Source organism: Lissotriton helveticus, assembly GCF_964261635.1.
Source record: "Lissotriton helveticus chromosome 1_1 unlocalized genomic scaffold, aLisHel1.1 SUPER_1_unloc_15, whole genome shotgun sequence".
In the NCBI taxonomy this organism is placed as follows: Eukaryota; Metazoa; Chordata; class Amphibia; order Caudata; family Salamandridae; genus Lissotriton; species Lissotriton helveticus.
Window position 1 is genome coordinate 909,506 of NW_027611654.1, and position 17,038 is coordinate 926,543.

The following is a 17,038-nucleotide window of genomic DNA, read 5'->3' on the forward strand; positions in this document are numbered from 1 at the left end:
CAACCTTGAATGGGCCTGTTGGCAGCACACAATCGTCCTACTGGGCCTCAACAATCATGTTGTCGTAGAGTTTTATTTTCTACCTTGAACTGTTGGGAGAGTCTTGGCATCCCTCAGACTAGCTGGTCTTGCTGGATGGCTTTCCGGCTCGCCCTACAGATAACGAGGATGTGTCGGACCTTGCTTTTTCCAGGACAGCCTTGTCCTCCTGCTGGATAGTGAAACTCCCTTCCTTTTCTTACCAGACAGGCAGGCTTCTAGGCAGACTTCTAGGCTCTTGTGGACAGTTACACAGCTTTTCCATTAAGTAATTCAACCTACAGGTGATGTCCATTCAATTTAGATAAACTGTCAGGCTGACACCATCCCTGGTGCCACAGCAGGCACCTGCTTACTTTGTAGAGCACATTATTCCTTGGTAACAGAGGACTTTGAACTCTGGTATAAATGAGGGAAAGATGGTGTTTACTCTGTCACACTCTCACATTGCATTTATGCTACGCACACCAACACCGTAAACATGCACTTGATGTTATTGCAAAGTCTGGGCACAGGTATAGAAATGGAGCATTACATGGGTGTGTCAGTAGAAAGCCACTCCACTGACCATGATGCAAAGATCTCATCAGGCTATTGATCCTTACAACAGGGTGCATTGCCACCACCGCTCTAGCTGTTAAACACATGACAGTCCTCTGCCTTAAATGAGGGCACACTTGGTGTGACCCTCCAGGTCACAGGACCGGTCCAAGATCTCTTATAGCCCCTTGTTAGAAGTTGCACAGTACTGGGGTGGCAGAAAAATCTCATGTAATTGTTTTGTGGTAGATTTATCCCAGTAACGTGCAGTTACAGTTTTGACGCAATGTACTGGGGAGTTGCCACGAGGAACAGATTCTTCTGCCTTTCAAACCACATGCCATTCACTATTTCATACTGTTTTTCTGCTTTCATTTACCACTTGTTTTAAGCAGGAGGTAGGTATATGCATGTGGTTGGTTGGGGGGGGGGGGAGATGGGCGAAGCAGGGGAGGGAAGGGGAAAGATATTTCTAACAGAGGGAAGAATTGTGTGTTTCCCCCAGTTTGTAAAAAAACAGCATGAGTCTTGGCTGCTTCTGCTGCACCGAGTCTTGTGGGTCTTTTCAGTCTAATTTTTCTGTCTGGAAAAAAATGGTGTCCTGTTTCTCTAAATCCAGGTGCAGAAAAGCCTAACGACTGATAATCAGGTGGAATAAAATGAACACATGAAAGTACTCCTTAATTTCATTGCCCATTCATACTCTGGACCATAGTTGAGAGATAGGTCTAGGCATAGTCCTCGCAACACACAATAGATTTGCGTGCGGCAGAGGCCAGAGCTCAAAAGTCAGGATACCAGATACAAGTAGGTGGTAACTCAGGGCAGCGGGAAACGCCTGTTGTCCGTGGAGGGGAAATTCCCATCCTAGAAATCTACATTAAAAATTAATTAATAGTATTCTATTTTCAATATCTTTTTGGTGCCAGTCCATATGACTTTAATGTCTGCTTTTGGGATTCTATGTTACAAGTCCATAGGGTACATGTATCCTTTCTGAGCTTAATAAAATGTTGGAAATTCTACAAATCCTCACTCCTAGATCCAAGTACTCTCAGGCTACCATTCTACACTCTGCTCGGTCTGAAGAACAGCTCAACACTTTCAAAATTTTGCAACTCTGCTTTGATATGGCTTGTAAATTATTTTTGGGGATATTTACATGTATTAACTATTTAATTTTAATACTATAGGTGATTGAAATTACGGACGAAGAAAGCAAGATTTAGCACCAGCCAACTGAATGTTAGTGCCATAAGAAGGATTATTTTGAAAAACTGAAGGACATCCAGCATTCTAAGTTTAAACAATTTCCAAAATCTAGGTGTGGCGAGGAAGTGGGAGCTGAGGAAAGTACTATACCTGTAAGTGAAGTCTCTAATTTTGCATTTCATTAACCCAGAGCAAAGGCATATCTGTCCACACAGCATCGGAAATAGTGCCAGAAAGACCAATCACAACGTCCTCATCTGAAATATTACCAGAAAGACAAATTGCCTCAGCATGACAGAATAACGTTCATCTAAAGCACGCATGATCTAAAGCATCATGTAATTCAAGAGAGGAAGCACACACTGCATAAAAGAAAGATATAACAAAAGGTTTCTTCTGCAAACCATCAAAAAAAAGACACTGAAAGAAGACTCCGAAGCTGACACGCTAACAACCAAAAGATTGGAAAATCACCTTTGTTCAACAACTGTTTTTAACCAGTTACGCAAGTTTGAGACTATCTGCCTCGGGATATAACACCTCGACCCACTCTGCTCACTCTGGCGAAAACGTTAAAAATTCACCACTTTATTGTGTTGTTCATGACCATCTCAGATTGTTTCCTTTTTATTGTGTACTGTTCTGTAATTCTATGTAAATCACCTCAACCTTATCTGTTGTGCAGGAGTGATATTTAAAACTGTTAAATATCAAAATGGATTAAATGAGCACCGTTGCGCTAGCTAATGTAAATAAATCCTTGTCTTCAGAACTACAATCCTTAACCTTACACCAAACACAGAACGGGTAAAAGGAACTGATGTTCTGCGACTGATGAGCCACAATATTACTGTGCATGTTCTAATGTTCTCAGTTACTGCCATTATGCCAGTGCAAAAAGGTACTTCTCAGTTTAATCATTAAATATCAGACTAACACCTTATCACTGCATTGCTAAGAACCTATACAAATAGATTTGAGAAAAACTTCAGTCACAAAATAAGTTGCTGCCGGATAGGCTATAACCAAAAGACTGTTATCTGCTACAAACATTTCGACCGGTGTTACAGGGCTGCATCCAGACATATTTTGCTCAATTCAAGTGTTAAGAAGATTACACACAATATCTTTTAGAGATAAATGCTGAATATTATCTAAACAAGCCCGACTCTAAAATCAGGTTCACTCTTACCGTGGCATATAAGCAAGAGAAAACTAAATGTAGAGATATTAACTCTAGTAATACACATTTTAAAAACACGGGCTGTGAGAACAATTTCAGTGTTCAAACCCGCCTCAATCAAAGCAAAATAACCCAAGTTGGGGAAAAAGTTACCTGTGCCAAAAAAGATTCAGCCATAAATCTCATCTCACTGAATTTGAGAGAATGCACACTGGGAAAATCCTCTCTCAGTGCTCAGAGTGCCAAAAAAGTTTCAGCAGTAAATCTAATCTCACTACGCATATGAGAATCCACACTGGGGAAAAACCTTATCAGTGCTCTGAATGCCAGAAAAGGTTTAGTTTCAAATCGCAACTTTATCGACATGCATTAACCCACTCTGAGGAAAACCCTTATCAGTGCTCTGAATGCCAAAAAAGTTTCAGCAGTAAATATTATCTCACTGAACATATAAGAATCCACACTGGGGAAAAACCTTATCAGTGCTCTGAATGCCAGGAAAGGTTTTATAACAAACAACGTCTTTCTCGACATGTAATAACCCACTCTGGCGAAAAACCTTACCAGTGCTCTGAATGCCAGAAATGTTTCAGTCAAAAATCCAGTCTCACTCAGCATAGAAGAACCCACACTGGGGATAAACCTTTTCAGTGCTCTGAATGCCAGGAAAGGTTTGGTAACAAAGAAAGTCTTTCTCGACATGCAATAACCCACACTGGGGACAAACCTTATCAGTGCTCTGAATGCCAAGAAAGGTTTTATAACAAACAAAGTCTTTCTCGACATGTAATAACCCACTCTGTGGAAAAACCTTACCAGTGCTCTGAATGCCAGAAATATTTCAGTGAAAAAAGAGACCTTACTGTACATACAAGGACCCACACTGGGGAAAAACCTTATCAGTGCTCTGAATGCCAGAAAAGGTTTTGTAAAAAACAAAGTCTTTCTCTACATGTATTAAGCCACACTGGGGAAAAACCTTACCAGTGCTCTGAATGCCAGAAATATTTCAGTAAAAAAAGAGACCTTACTGTACATACAAGGACCCACACTGGGGAAAAACCTTATCAGTGCTCTGAATGCCAGAAAAGGTTTTGTAAAAAACAAAGTCTTTCTCTACATGTATTAACCCACACTGGGGAAAAACCTTACCAGTGCCCTGAATGTCAGAAATATTTCATTAGAAAAATAGGACTTATTATACATATAAGGACCCACACTGGAGAAAAACCTTATCAGTGCACGGATTGCCAGAAATGTTTCAATACCCAACCTGATCTCGCTCGGCATAGAAGAACCCACACTGGAGAGAAACCTTATCAGTGCCCGGAATGCCAGAAATGTTTCATTGACAAAAACAGTCTCACTCATCATATAAGAACACACACTGGGGAGAAACCTTTTCAGTGCTCTGAATGCCAGAAATGTTTCAGTGTAAAAATCAGACTCACTAAACATACAAGAATCCACACGGGGGAAAAACCATATCAGTGCTCTAAATGCCAGAAAAGGTTTTGTAACAAACAAAGTCTTTCTAATCATGCAGTGACCCATTTTGTGGAACAACCTTATCAATGCTCTGAATGCCAGAAATGTTTCAATGAAAAACGCAATCTCACGGTGCATGTAAGAACCCACACTGGGGAAAAACCTTATCAGTGCTCTGAATGCCAGAAATGTTTCAGTTTAAAATCTAGTCTCACACAGCACATAAGAATCCACACTGGGGAAAACCCTTATCAGTGCTCTGAGTGCCCAAAACATTTCAACAGTAAATCACTTCTAACTGCACATGTGAGATTCCACACTGGGGAAAAACCTTATCAGTGCTCTGAATGCCAGAAAAGGTTTTGTAATAAACAAAGTCTTTCTAATCATGCAGTGACCCATTCTGTGGGACAACCTTATCAGTGCTCTGAATGCCAGAAATGTTTCAGTTTAAAAAGTAGTCTCACACGGCACATAAGAATCCACACTGGGGAAAAACCTTATCAGTGCATTGAATGCCACAAATGTTTCAGTGAAAAAAGACATCTCACACTGCATATAAAAACCCACACTGGGGAAAAACCTTAGAGGTGCTCTGAATGCCTAAAACATTTCAACCGTAAATCACTTCTAACTGCACATGTGAGATTCCACACTGGGGAAAAACCTTATCAGTGCTCTGAATGCCAGAAATGTTTCAGTGACAAAAGAAGTCTTTCTCGACATACACTAACCCACACTGGGGAAAAACCTTATCCATCCATGCTCTGAATGTCAGAAATGTTTCAAAAACATTCGAAAAACATGTGGATGTCATCTGCCTGCAATTCCTGACATCTCGGGCATTTTGGTGGCGGTGAGGGGGCGAATTTCCTGATTTTATAAGGAGTGTAGTAAAGCCTATTGACCACGAAAAAATGGTTCTTTTTCAGACAGGCAGGCTTTATATGTTTGTATAGTGTCTTCAAGGATGGTTCAAGCATGCCCTCTGCCTGTGGTGCCATGGAGAAATTGTTCCAAACCCCTCTTCCGAAGCTATCCCATTAGTAGATGTTGATACCATACCGAGATTTCTTTTATAACAGGTGTGAAGGATTGACTTAGCCTTTCTATTTCCTCATTACTTTTTATCTCCTCACGTTCCGCTGTATGCCAGGACAGCAATTGAAGATATTTAAATCTTGATAAATCTGTCCCTACCTTTGCCCTCAAGTACACCCATGGGTATATCCCTTCCTCATCCATTAACTCTTTCCATTTCGTAATCCCAGCCCTTTTTATAGGTATGCCAAGGCATCGTTCAAGCAGTCAGGGGTACCAGGTGAATCCCAAACTGGAGCTGAGTCTGAATAGTACCCAATCCCACTGCTTACCCTTACCCTGTACCATGTTTCTAGGGCAGTTTTTAGTATCTTCAAACAAACCCACTTGAAGAATCTAGGAGATCCAAATTTATACATAAAGGCATCGCTTCCCCCTTCTGCTCTCACCATCTCTTCCAGCAATCTGCCCCAGGATGAGTCGCCTGGCTTAGTAAGTAGCATGCGTAGGCTCTTAAACTGGAATGCCACTACATATAGACTAATATCGGGGAGAGCTTACCCACCTTTTAATAACCTTCTTCTGAGTTTCTTCCAGGTCAGGCGCATCCCTTTGTCCCCCCACAGAAAACAACCTATTTTGCTCTGTATCTTATTTATGTCTTTCTTAGGGAATGTTAGCGGTATTGTGGAAAACAGGTAGGAGAGCTTGGGGAGAATGACCATTTTCACTAGATTCACTTTCTCATAGATTGACAATGGGAGGTTCTTCCATCTGCTAAACAAATGGTCCATTTCCCTAGTTGTTCTGTCCAGATTTAACTTAGGAATTCGATCCAATTCCCTCACAATATATATTCCCAGATATCTAAACTCCCGACTCTCAGTGCCATACCATTGATCTACGTTCCAACACATGACCTCAGTCTTGGATCTGTTCACCTTGTATCCTGATAATGCCTGAAACTCTGCTGTCAGTTCCTCGATCCGAGGAATAGCTGTACCTGGATCACCCGTATATAAAATCAAGTCGTCCGCGTACAGCGCCAGCTTAGAGCTATACTGACCTGACTGAAATGTGAGATTCCACTCTGGGGAAGAAACCTTATCAGTGCTCTGAATGCCAGAAATGTTTCAGTGAAAAAAGAATACTCACTACACATACAAGGACCCACACTGGGGAAAAAACCTTATCAGTGCTCTGAATGCCAGAAATGTTTCAGTGAAAAAAGAATACTCACTACACATACAAGGACCCACACTGGGGAAAAACCTTATCCATGCTCTGAATATCAGAAATGTTTCAATGAAAAAAGAATACTCACTCGGCATACAAGAACCCACATTGGGGAAAAACCTTATTGCATTGAATGCCACAAATGTTTCAGTGAAAAAATCAATCTCACTCACCATATAAGAACGCACACTGGGGAAAAACCTTATCAGTGCTCTGAGGGCCAAAAATGTTTCAGCCGTAAATCTGATCTCACTGTACATTTGAGAATCCACACTGGGGGAAAAACACCAGTGCTCTAAATCTCAGAAAAGATTCAGAGGTAGTGATGGCTACATGCATCATAAGAAAACACCCCATCAAATATACTTCAGTGCTCCAAGTGCCAGAAAAGCATCCATTTTAAATGCAATCTCACCTACATGAGCAGACGCACGCAGGGAAAAAACATTACCTATGCTGTGAATGACAGAAATTCCTATTTTTTGATAGGCACAGCCTCACTAACCATAATCCACTCCATACTGATGAAAACCTTATGAGTGCTCTGAATGCCAGAAAAGCTGCAGAGAAAAACGCTATCTCACCATGAGAAACTACACACTGAAGAAAATCCTTATGCCATAAAAGCTTGAATCTGAAAGACAGTTATGCTTCATGAGAGATCCCACTCTGGGGAAAAACCTTATGAGTGCTCGAAATGCAAGCAAAGTTTTGGTCACAAATTACGTCTCACTTGTCATGAGCAAACTCACACTGGTGTGTTCTGAATGTCAGATAAGGTTTAGTCTTGAATACAATGTCACTTCACATGAGAGAATTCACACTGGATTAAAGCCTTATACAGGAGGGGAAAGCCAGAAACGTTATACTCAGAAAGGAGATCTCACTAAACATGAGAAATGCACCCGCACCAGGTAAAAAGTAAGGCGTATCTTAAGTTGCAGAAAATCTTCTAACAACCTGACTTTACATGAGAAAACACTTATTGCAGTTGCAATAGGATTAATCAAGAAATTCTTGCAGGATAACTTAGGCTGCCCGCATGCAACCTCCAAAGAAATTTCAGGCCTTGAAAATGTTTTAACTGCAACAAAATCCACAATTTGAGTATCTGAAAGTTACAAAACTCTCAAGGTCTTTACTTGACACAGAGAAGTGTTAGTACTTGCAAACATCAACTAATTAACAAAAAATTCACAATATTAATGTCTTAAATTTTCTCCACCCAAAAGGTTTCTACTCACACTTGTTTCTTAACATATGACTGAAATCTAGATTTTCATGCTAAGAATAGGTCTAGGCGGTGTTTCTCAATGAAGAACTCGGCAAAGTGTCAAAAAAACTCAACCGCTCAATGCAGAGTTCTGCGAGCAGCAGAGTGCGTTAGGGTCAATTTGAACCGCTTTTTTGGCGAGTGGCACGCTACTCCAGGATCCCAAAATGATTAGTGGTGAATTAGTGTAGGGAAATATAAAATGTATTTGAGAGATGGACATGTTGGTCTGTTAGTTAGGTTGAAAAAGAGACTGGACGGATAGATGAGGGAAGGTTTTGCATTTATATAGCGCTTGCTACCCCTGATGAAGTGTTGAAGCGCTTTTCAGCGAGTAGCATGCTACTCCAGAACCCAAAAAGATGAATAGATAGATGAATTATTGTGGGTAGGTTGTTTTATTATATAAATACAACTGTATGAAAATTTATGAAATTTTCTTGTAAAGTTGTATCCAAGTGGCAAGTATAGTCTCTGATAATAATGTATACAAAGTTGGCTTGCCATCAAGACTGATGCCCCGTAATATTGATGCAAAGTCAGTTGTGCTGAAGTATTTTAGACTCTTGTTGAATTGTAACATCCACCTAGTAGTGTTGTAGACAAATCTAGGACCCTAGTGTAATTTTCCCGATTCATGCCCTTATATAGGTATAACTTATTATATCCTTATATAGGCATAAGAATCATAACCATATTTAGACATAGCCAATGCAGTCCAAATACGACATGGCTACTTCCACAAGTTCCTAGAATCCACAACGAATTCTTGGAGAAACTAAACTTCAGCAGTCCGGGACTTCCCCCTGCTTAAGTATTGATTTGTCCAAGAACTCATGGAGTTTTCAAAGAACTGCGAGTTCTTAGTGAGGTTATTATGTCCAATCTTACGTCGAACTCTGCACCTTCCAGGTATAAATATACCCACATCTGCCCTAGCAAACACACGGTGGTTTGGAGCTGATCGGCTAACTGCTTTCCCGATACCCTGCTGTAGCGAGTGACGAAGGAAGCCGACCTTCCAGCTGATGCACTGAGAAAGACGCTGTCTTTTCTCCTGCCGAGAAATCCAGCTCCAGTGTTTCCCTGCTACCCTTGCGGGTTACTGGGAGATTGAGTCCTGAGACCTCCTTCATTCTAAAACCAAGGTATGGAGCTCATTAGACCCTTAGAGAAATTTTGGATAGATTCTTGGCAAAAAATACTGAACTTAAGCTATACCTCACTTACTTCTTCCCTCGTACTAGACTTAGGTTAGGTACACCTGGGTAGGCGTATTTTAGAAGCACCAGTTGAGTACTTTTAGTCGTTATTTATCATTGTATGTATTTTATCCTTTTTATGTATCTTATGGCTTAGAAACCTGCAAATCCTGGTGAAACGAAGCATGCACAATTAACTGAGTCAAATCGCAATGTATTGTTTCTGCGACTCTAGAGATATATTTCTTATTCTTGGGGAACAAAGTTGTCATGTTTATGCGGTTGTCAGAAACTAATCCCTTCTTGTGAATTCGAGAAAGTTTCTAGTGACCTCTGAGCTAGCTGGCATTCACAATCAAGTCTAACATATTCAATAGTGACCTAGTTGACGTCAGTCCTACGTCTAAACTATTGTTTATGTTATTCCAGTGCGCAGAGCCTATTGGGAATATAGGAACTACACTACAGTAGGTACTGTTGTTTGTATCATGTCCACATTGTAGGCAGACACAAACGCCGAAATTGTGCACTATTTATATTAAGCATAATGTAGGTGAACAGATTACAGTAACCAATGTACAAGCTGTAGTAGGTGCTTGGAAGTAGAGTGACATAGAGGGCAATAAACACTCATTTTACTCTATCACTAGCTTAGTACAGACGAACGCCAAAGGCTTCGTACATGATGAAGCATCAGAGTGCACCCTCTTTCTGCGTCCCATGGGCATTTTGGCTTTTGTTCTACAGAAGAGGCTGCAGACACTTCCATAGTCCTTTATGTAGTGTGGATCACGTAGAAGAGATTCTCAGCGGGCATTCTTTCCTTTGTATTGGGCATGGCCACATTCAAATGTGGGAAAACCTTTTGTCTTGCGACTGCACTGTATTATTGACACGGGCGAAAGGGCAAACAAGCAGTTAGGAGGCGTACTGATTGTATACCTCCACCTGACAGGATGGTGACAGACCCCAACCAACTGCAGGGGAAACATGCCACCTCGTTTAATAGCTGCCAGACGCTTTACTTTGTAAGCAGACTGGTGGTTTACAACTGTACCTACGTTGGGGCACCACATGCTTTTTCCAGCATAATCTGGTGTACTTCCCCTGTGTGACATGACAGCACCCACTGAAGACTGCACCGTTGTGTAGTCTGGGACAGTGCACCTTCCCTGTAATTCTGAACTGGGCCTTGAAATACGGTACTATTTTGTGTGCCTTTTAATTCAGGTATACAAAGAATGTGGTACTACTTGTATACTAAGGTACATAATGAGATTACGTAGATTACACCCCTGTGTGCCTAATGCTGCCACTTGCATTTCAAGACCAGTGATTAATGTGGCTTTATGAAGTTCAATGCCATTGGGTGTTCCCGACCTGTCTGATACTTGCATATGGAAAAGATGGACCATTTGGAACCTAAAGATAGATAAACATATTCATAGGTCACAATTTAAGTCTGCATCTAAAATAAAACTGAAAATTAGGAGAGGTGATAAGTGAGATGTTAAAAGGCAGCCGCTTATCGAGTTGCATTTGTAAGTAGGCCTCCCGATATTATGAGATCTATTCCTGCTTCAGCCCTTAATTGCAATGAATACTTTAATACCCAGGCATGAAGTCATTGTCGAGCTGTTTAAATATCCACCTGTCTCCCCACCTCTTCCCCAATGCATCCTTAACCAGTGGCCTAGCCAGTGTGCCCTGGGCCCTAAGGCAAGAAAGGAAATGTGACACCTGCCCTCTGTTTGGACTGTGGAAAACAGCAATAATTGTTCTGTGGGCCCCTCATGCCTTTGTTTGAACTGTGACAGACTGCAGTTATCAGGGTTTAGTGGGCCTTTAAGGCGTCTGGGACCTGGTGCCACTGCACCTGCTGCACCAATAGGTAGCTAATCCCCTGCCCTTAACAGCTTCTATTCTAGCCCCACTGGTGAACTGAACCAGCCAAGTACTTCTCTGGCCATATCTGCAAGCTGCAGCCGCCTCTTCGACTGAAGGGATTTAAGTCACATGAAAGAAGCATGCGGGAAACAACTATTTCTGAGGCAGTCAACCAACCTGAATCCATTTAAAACCAGGGACGAAAAAACTGTTCATCCTCATCTCTTGCTTATCAAAAGTGTAAAACAGATTCATCTAACACTAGAGTGTACCACATAAAAAAATTGTGATTCTGTGTACAAATTAAAACTAGCATGCATAAAGAAAGGGGAGCCTTTGGCCAAAATAGCCATTTTCCCTACCCATACTTCTAACGCATCTTATACAAAAAAATGCTAACTACATTTTCATCCGGAAATAGTCATTAGCGCCTACTCATAAGCAAATGACATTTAGAATTCACTTTCACTTCAAGCTTTCAAAAGTAAAATGATATAAAAGCAGTTTTGAATTTTTATGACATTGTGTAGTCTTACCAAAATTTAGAGCATCAATTTTATATGACACGCCATAGAAAACAGGACTTCTATACATATACTAAACCTCCAGGAGCATTAGATTAACCAGTTATAAAGTCACGTCTAGCTTCGTTAGTTTATAGTCTTCTTTTTTAAGAGAAATTCTTTCACATTGCTACTGGATCTGCATGGCTAAACACTTATAAGGTCCCAAAGGTGAGCCTATTGGCTATGCTAATGCTTGTAATTGACAATGAGCAGCAGCACTTTTGATTAGGTCCTGAAGAAAACCGCAAACACCTCCTTGGAGGGTTAATAGGCTGAAACATGTTGACCTCTTATTAACTTTCACTCGGCTGCCCCCACTACCCTGAGCTAATTTTTGTGGTATTTAGTATACCTTTCTCTATAACAAAACATGCCTGAACTCCTCCGTCTCAGTGAGGGGGCTGTACCCTGTACTGTGACTAGTTATAACGGTGGGAGGAGATTCCGAATGAGGAAGCATGCCTACTATGGTGGGTGAAGGAAATCTTCACTTTAAAGGGATATTTCATCTTAGCTAGGTCTTCATTTGCAACAGTAATCCTCATAGACTCAAGGGTTTCTTGATTGTGGTAGAAATTAATTTTTGATTTTTGATACCACAAGGTATAAGAAATTAGGGGATCTTTATCTGATATCTTTATCAGTAAATTATCTGAAATTATTGGACATAAACTTTTGCAAGTATTATTTCTAAAGATAAAGGAAGTTCTATATTTGTCTTTTCTAAACTAACCCCAGTGCGTATCACTACAATAACCACCTCTCTCAAATCAATATTGTGCTTGGTTTAGTGAGAAAGCTAAATGATCTAGGAGAAAGCAGGACTGCGCGTCAGTATTTTTCTGAGGAAGCTTTAAGTTAGAGAGTGAAAACACTTTTTAGAATGCCCCAAAAATTGTGATAAAGATATTTCAAAATGTTTGACAAAAAGAATAGGTACATTTCCTGACAATATTGCAATGGGAAATAAAATATTAGAAACAAATATTTACACCACATGACAAAAATATTAGAGACTACATTTCAGCAATATATAGGAAATACTGAGGTTCATGTATTAATAATCCATTTGGTAAAAGTGGTTGCTTGTAGAGTCAGCACACTACTCTGTCTGTGATTGCTTTTAAATCAAGGCATTTTTAATGCACTCCATTTTACTTTCAGATTCACAAATGTCCCCCTGGGTTACTACCTCCTGTTACTGTTTATCAGCCCACGTATGGTTTCAAAGCTTAATACATACCTTAAGGATGTATTAAGTATTGAGAAGGGACACTATTAACATTCCCCTTCCAAATTCTTAATTGTTAAATGGGCTTAGTACATTTCAAAAAGGGGGTTAGCATTTGCAAACTTCGTGAATTACCGAACCAGTGGATTTTTGAACAATAAAACCCTTGGTACATGGGTACATTTTTCTCAATTCCCTCCAAATTAAGTTTGCTAATAATGTTAGTTGAATGATAACCGGTGCACGTACCTATTTAGTGTTAGTGTTACTTCAGATCAAATAAAAACCATCACACATGACTCTTACACAACGCTTAAAGACAGAATTTCTGACATCCAGCTTTAATGTTTTGTTCAATATATTTGCAAATGTTGTCACTTAAACAGGAAAGCATCTAAACCGGTCTCTGGACATAAAATAGGATGTAATCAATTTCTGAGTTTCAGGAACAATGTGTGTCATCTATGTTTACTCTAAACCACTATAATAAACATATTCAATGCTTTTATATGTGATCTGTTTGCACTGGTTTCTGTTGCAGACAATAATCTAGATTTAGACCAAGGATCAATTCCACCCATGGCTTTTAAAATCTATTTATCATTGATCTCTATTAGTGTTATCGAAAATAAAACAGTAATAGAAAGGATTTGAGAGATTTACCTTCAAGTATTATGCCTAGTCAATTTATTGAACAAACTATGGAGTTAAAATCTGAATAGATTAGATCCACAAGCATTGCCTGACCACTGTATTAAACATCAATAGATTGCTTATCAGCACATGTTGTCTAAGTACAATTCACTCATCTTCAATTTTTCATGGAGCTCATCGTGGGTCTGTTTGAATTCTTTTAAAATGTGACATTTAAATGTCCAAAAGTTCAGGAATTCTAGTTTCAAGCCTGGTCAAACCTCAATGAATGCTATACCTACAGATGCCCTTCTGTTCCTACATTTTATTGTGCACCATGATTCAGAAATGGCATGTTTTTGCTTTCGGAAGTAAAATACTAAACATATCTATTGTTTTTGCCATCTGAAACATTATCACTAATTGGGAAGATAACAACAAATGGCCCTGTGATGCTTGCTGGAATGGGAAGCGTTTAATCAAAAGGTGGATTGAATTCGAGTTTAGGTGACAATTTTACAAAAGTGTATAGATTTTGTATATATTTTAAATTGTTGATTCCAAAAAGGCCTAAATCAATAAATTGAATTGAAATTCAAGTTTATCACTTTAATCCTATTGTTGGAAAAGATGTGATTTTGAACCCCATGAGGCGGTTCCTTTCCCGAAAGCATTCAAGTTGTAATCATGAGTCAAATAATGCCGAGGAGGTTAAAATATTCAAATTGAATTCTAATTACACATGAAATGTTCATTGTTCAATATATTTCTCTTAGTATTTTAATGTGAGGACTTTATTGCTTAAGGAAAATAATTAGTATTAGTTTTTTATATGTAGGAAGCATTACATTAATGAAACTACTGTATCCCACCTTCGTTCTCTCCTTTCCTGTTCTTTATTAATGTTTCTATTGTTAAACTTTAAAGATTGCCCGAAATTAAGAATTGTGCTCTACATAACTTTGCTGTGTAACAGTATGTTGATTTTTATGTACAACTCTGTCTCTTATGTGTAGGGCAACTGATGTTCTGTTTTACTTTAATAATTAGCTTATGTTTATTAGATTTTATTATTAAAATGTTCCAAACACAACAAATGGTAGTTGATATGTATTTACAACTACAGCATTTTTATTGTATGGGCACTTTCAAAGGGGCCAAAAAATGGCTGCGGGTTGACGGAGTACCACATTGGCATCAGCAGGGAGAGGTTTGGGCAGGTGATTGGGGAGACATGTAAAGTTGGAAGTAGGGGAAACAACGCATGTACATTTTGTGGAATGTGACTCCTGGAGTTATTGTGAGGGATACTATGCTATCCTGTAAATGATTTCCCTAGTGATTATTAGCAACAAACTTTATTTGGTTTTATAAAAGAAAACCATAAAAGTCATACATAAAATGATAAAACATTTTCCAAGTTACAGATTGACAAATATAATATGTCCAAGTTAATCAAAACACAAGATAAAAATTCATGAATTACAGAGCAGAAGTTAATTGCAGCTTGACCTGAGTCTAACAGCGAACAGTAAAAAGTAAAGCGTATGCAAAATAGTGTCTTTAGAGAGGAGTTGTAAAAAGATAAGAAGTGGTCTCACCCTCCTAAAACCTGTTTTTTTGAGAATGGGAATAATAAATAACTTTTTAGGGACAACATAAAAACTACAAAACATTATAAAGTGCATCATGTCCTGAGGAGACTCACTGTTGCAGCCACAGGGCATGAGGCACAGGCCTCTGTGGGAGCCTAGAGGGTGTGCCATGAGGTAATGGAAGAGGTTGAGCCGAAACCGGGTCATTCAAAATGATTACGGATGCTTTTAAGCCCTAGAAGATAAGGTTCGCTGGTTGGTACGGTTTTTAACACGATGTACATACGCACACTAGGCTTATAGAGCTGATTTCCCTCTCTATCACAGTGACTCATTCCTAAAAAACACTCTTTGACCAGAGAAAAGTCACTCTTACATCTGCGCTCAGGTTAGCGAATAGAGTTCCTACCTACCCTGGAGAGGCCAACTCTTATAAACTGGAGACATCGGAAGCTTGAGACATGGTCAAGTGAAAGGCATTCCCGTAGGATGCCTGCTGAGTGTATTTTCTTGCTTTGCCTAAATATTAGGACACAAAGCCAGGGGACGGAAAGCCAGTACATCTGAGAGGAAAGGCATTCCCAACTCTTTGTGCACGACATAAAACGAAGTGCTTTGTGGGATAGAAAATGCCCTTCGCAGGTAAGAGTTTTCAGCACTTTGCACTGCTCCTACCCCAATGTGGCCCAAAATCTCACTCCCATAATTAACCTTTGAGATATATTTGTCTTCATATGTCTTCAGCAGTGCCCCTATTGGCTTCCCTTCCCCTCTGCTGGCAAAGTAAAAAACAGCTGCAAAAGCTTTAACTAGATCGCCTTTCTTCCAAGTAAGCAAAGGGCACCAACACAAGGAATCGTCAAACACAACTCCCAAATAGGGGAAAACATTGCTCTTCGGTATTGATGAAAGTCAGAGTTTAAAAGTGAACTGCTTAGCTTTACAAGGTCCCACCTGCATGAACGACTTGGCATGATGAAACAACAGGTCCAAGTTCTCCATAAAAAGGGCAAAAGAATTCAGAAGTTTTAGGCTCCTAGCTGTCCTTGCAAAGAGGACTGCGTTGTCCGCGTATAGGAGGACAGGCAGGCTATGGTTGCCTACCTTAGCACAATCCGCATTTGTGGCCAAAATGGCCTTCTCTAAGGAATGAATATATAGATGCTAAAATGCACCCCTGATGCACCCCTCTCTTGATGTCAAGCTGACTGGACGCTTTCAGGTCCTTTGAATAGTGGACAACCGCAGTTTAATCACGCTGAATAAAACGATGTTACTGTCAATGCCAATGGAAGACATAAACTGCCACAGCTTGGACCTATTAACCCAGTTGAATGCTGAGGACCGGTCCATGAAGGCTAGGTATATGGGGCTGGAACGAGTCACAGTGTATTTGTTCAGAACCATGTACAGGTTTAAACACTGTTCCACAGTGAAACGACCTGGGCGAATGCCGTTTTGGATATCGGATAAAAAGTTGTTTTCATCAACCCATGATACAAGTGTGTCAAGTACCATGCGGCCCACCACCTTCACCACAGAGTCCAGCAGAGAAATGGGCCTATAACAATAGTTACTGTCCCGCTATCCCTTTTTAAATGCCAGGACTAAAATCGATTGAGCCAAAGAATCTGTGCGGAAACTCCTGGACTGCAGTATTGATGACAGCTGTGAGGTCAGGCACCCAGGTTTTTAAGTGGGCGATGAAGAGATCTGGTGGGATCCCATCTGGAGCAAAATTATGTACCCAATCGTCCTCTGTGATTTGAGCATCCACTAAATTAGCATTATTTTCAGATTGAAATGGGCTGTTAATAATGCCTCAGAACTTTGAGCTATTACGCAGTGTACTAGCCTCCATTAAATTGATCCAGGCCTCCTCCTTCAGGATAGACTCGCGAGTTGCTAGAGC

At 40.1% G+C, this 17,038-nt stretch overlaps 1 protein-coding gene and 2 long non-coding RNA genes across 5 annotated transcripts in view; 2 read left to right on the forward strand and 1 right to left on the reverse strand.

Annotated features, from left to right (window-relative positions):
- The window catches only part of LOC144805582 (uncharacterized), a 114,947-nt gene extending 112,461 nt beyond the window's left edge, over window positions 1-2,486 (forward strand). For both annotated transcript variants that reach the window (XR_013605548.1, XR_013605547.1), the window contains exon 4: window positions 1,773-2,486. This is a non-coding gene — a long non-coding RNA (uncharacterized LOC144805582). The remainder of the gene's footprint in view (window positions 1-1,772) is intronic.
- The window catches only part of LOC144805565 (uncharacterized), a 906,387-nt gene that overhangs the window by 233,173 nt on the left and 656,176 nt on the right, over window positions 1-17,038 (reverse strand). The gene's annotated exons all lie outside the window — the stretch shown is intronic.
- Window positions 2,940-5,718, forward strand: LOC144805581 (uncharacterized). The gene has a single exon (XM_078672105.1). It carries the CDS (start codon window positions 3,179-3,181, stop codon window positions 5,048-5,050), a length of 1,872 nt encoding a protein of 623 aa, XP_078528231.1. The 5' UTR covers window positions 2,940-3,178; the 3' UTR covers window positions 5,051-5,718.